Raw genomic sequence first — 2,906 nt, 5'->3', positions numbered from 1 at the left:
CAAACGCACGCGAAAAGTGTCACGCGACTAGTTGGGCTGCCCCTTCACGTGTTTTGCGGTCTTTCTAGAAGCGTGAGAAATTAAATTTATGTCGCACTTTCAGCAACAGAAAGATGGATCGCGATTGTTCGTGATGGCCTAAAATATTCTGATTGGGAATCTTGCTCGGAGTACAATATTTGAAAATGTAATAAACTAATCCTAATTAAATATGTCATTACGCGAAATACAAGAAACAGTGTGACTTGCAGCAAGCGACGACAAGCAACATTACCTTGTATCAGACCAGCTACGCGGCAATGTCATATTTTTTTCTAATTTTGGCACAATCTACTTGGGACACTTTGTACGATGAAGAAGTTGTACAGTAGTTTATTCACTAACAACTTCAATGTGAATGCTTATTATTCTGGTAACATAATTTGTTATTATTACTTTCTTTTTTTTTCTTCTTGGAGAAAGTATGGAAGGAAAGCCGATTCACTAATATCGCATTTCATAATATTATTGCGCGGAGTGAATAAACGCCAACTGTCATTACATTCTCAGGAGGTTTTAATATTGACTATCACTTTTGTATTGACCTAATTCAGTTCCACTTTACAGCAATAAAACATAGTAAATAATGCAAAAAAGAAGTAGGAGAAATTGTGAAAGTTTTTGCATTGTACATTCTGTTTTGTCGTTATCGCAGTTTGCGCCTTGCCCAGCGAGAGAGAACCGAATATCAGTAATTTCGACATGACGTTTTTTTTTCGAAAGCTTGTTCGCACTAAAGATGTTGTATACGGAATCAAAAGGTTGTCTAAGCTAACTAAAAATCATTTGTAGGTTTTTCATAGGAGGCCTGAATTCTAAAGTGTGGTGCGTGGATGAAATAGGCAGTGCGGCTCCATTCTCAATCTATCGCTTTTCGTGGTACATTCACATTTGCTTATCGTTAATTACATTCACCGCGACACCTTAAAGGAGCAACGGCCATCTCGCTAAGATTTTGTACAACTGGCGGCAATAAGGTAATTCTGATGACACGCGTGCCATCTTTTCCACCATATTTGCTCCTAATCCCATAGCGAATGAAATTACGCTGACAGCCACACGCCAGATAGTGGTGGCGGAGTAATATTTGCGTGATACGTTGGTGTCCCATTCTGTTACAAATCTTGTGACAATATTTTTATTTTCTTTGTGACGAGGAGTAGTCGGTGCCACGTAAGGACGTCAACCTCTATTATATCGTGTCAATGAAAAAAATTCTACCCTATTACTTTGCGGTACACGTTAGATTTAACTTGGTGAGATAGCAAAATATATATAAGAAAAGAAAGAGACCGGAAGAAGACAAGACAACATGAACGAAGTCTTCAAATGTTCATGCAAATAAATATCTGTACTGTAAGTACTTCCGGCCTTTGCTTGCTGTTATTTTCGTGGAGGCATTCCTCCGTTTCATATACTTCACCACGTCTGTACGCGTAGATTAGACTCCCAGGGAGATGTGTATTCAATATTCCGGCAGGATTATCCCATTTTTGCAAGAATTGTACGGCTGCATTTTTTGAAGCACATCTAAATAGGATGCACGGCTGCAGTTAATATGAGATTGATATGTGCCTACAAACGGAACTCTTATTGTTCAAAAGCATTTCTTAAGCGCAAATAATGGCATATTACAACGGATTCCCCAGATATTCAAACTTTTGCTTTAACGTCATTATAACCGCTAAGTAAAATACTGGCCTATGACGTTTGACAACCGCTTCGTCTTCTTCCCGTTGATAATAAGGAAATACAGCAGGGGAATTACTAATTTATTGAGTAACGTGTGGAGTAGTGGACAAAAAAACCCAAAGATCAAGTCCCTACCTATTCCTCGTTCCAATTCAAGCAGTGAATGAATTCAAGAAATGCAACACGAGTAAAGCGTTTGCGCTACAGGGGAGAATGAATGCGTCCAATAAAAAATAGACATACCTTCAGAAGAAACAGCAAGGGTTCCCCATGCCGCGATGACGAGGATTGTCGCTACCAGGAGCTTCATCGTCGCAGTCGCTTCGTTCGAACTTCTGCAGGAACTGAATGAACGAGCTACCGGTTTCTTCAGTTTATATGACACACTAATTTCACGCTATCGATGTAACCGAGTGCAATATTTGAGCAAGCACTTCACGATATTTCCATTATGATCTGTTGTGACATAGCTGCTTGGGCCTTTTCGATTCGTAGACTGGGATAAGCGCGTGTGATAAGGGCCATTGGTTTCAATTGTGCAGTGTCTATGCCATGTCTTAAGAGTTAATACTAGATCACAGGAAGCCATTGCGAATAGTGTATCCACCGGTGTGGTGCAACTTATCGAAGACATTTCCGGCCAAGCGTTTCCTATCCAGATACATCAGTCGCAGATTAGCTGAGGGCCTTGTGTAAGTACTACACCCCAACAGCACAATATTATTACATAAATGTCAGGTGAACAATGCGTTCAGCGTTGTCTGTTTCCTGTTGTATCTTGATAATCTACCTTCATCCTCAAAGTTTTCCTCACTTCAGGCGTCTCCTGAAATAAGAAAAAAGTCGCAGTTTCGCCGGAAAGGCGAAGCACCAATTAAGATAGCAAATTAATGGACAACTACACAAAGTACGGATAGTAGTTTTATCGTTAGTATAAACTTGTTAATATAGGCACACTAAATAATTTAACAAGCATGGGGCCACGCGCGCACAAGCAAACTGAACGCAACTCACTCGATGACCGTGGAAAGTAGCTGTCGAAACGCTGGAGTGAGCCAGCGCAGCAGCAGTAGCGCGCCAATTCAGCTTCGTGCCGGCGCTCGCATCAACGCCATGTTAGCCGCGAAAACACAGCGTGGGTGGACTCTGCTCCCGGCGCAGTTGGCTTTCAAGCA

The 2,906-nt window shown here is 41.2% G+C and overlaps 1 protein-coding gene across 1 annotated transcript in view; it reads right to left on the bottom strand.

Annotated features, from left to right (window-relative positions):
- LOC119443972 (uncharacterized) overlaps window positions 1-2,065 on the bottom strand; it is a 12,451-nt gene extending 10,386 nt beyond the window's left edge. Inside the window, exon 1 of the mRNA XM_049663532.1 lies at window positions 1,975-2,065. Within this exon, the coding sequence (XP_049519489.1) occupies window positions 1,975-2,041 (67 nt within the window). The 5' untranslated portion in view covers window positions 2,042-2,065. The remainder of the gene's footprint in view (window positions 1-1,974) is intronic.
- Window positions 2,066-2,906: the final 841 nt, after the last annotated feature.

Source organism: Dermacentor silvarum, chromosome 3 (assembly GCF_013339745.2).
Source record: "Dermacentor silvarum isolate Dsil-2018 chromosome 3, BIME_Dsil_1.4, whole genome shotgun sequence".
In the NCBI taxonomy this organism is placed as follows: Eukaryota; Metazoa; Arthropoda; class Arachnida; order Ixodida; family Ixodidae; genus Dermacentor; species Dermacentor silvarum.
The sequence above is the reverse complement of the archived record's forward strand: the minus strand, read 5'-3'. Positions and strand labels throughout refer to the sequence as shown.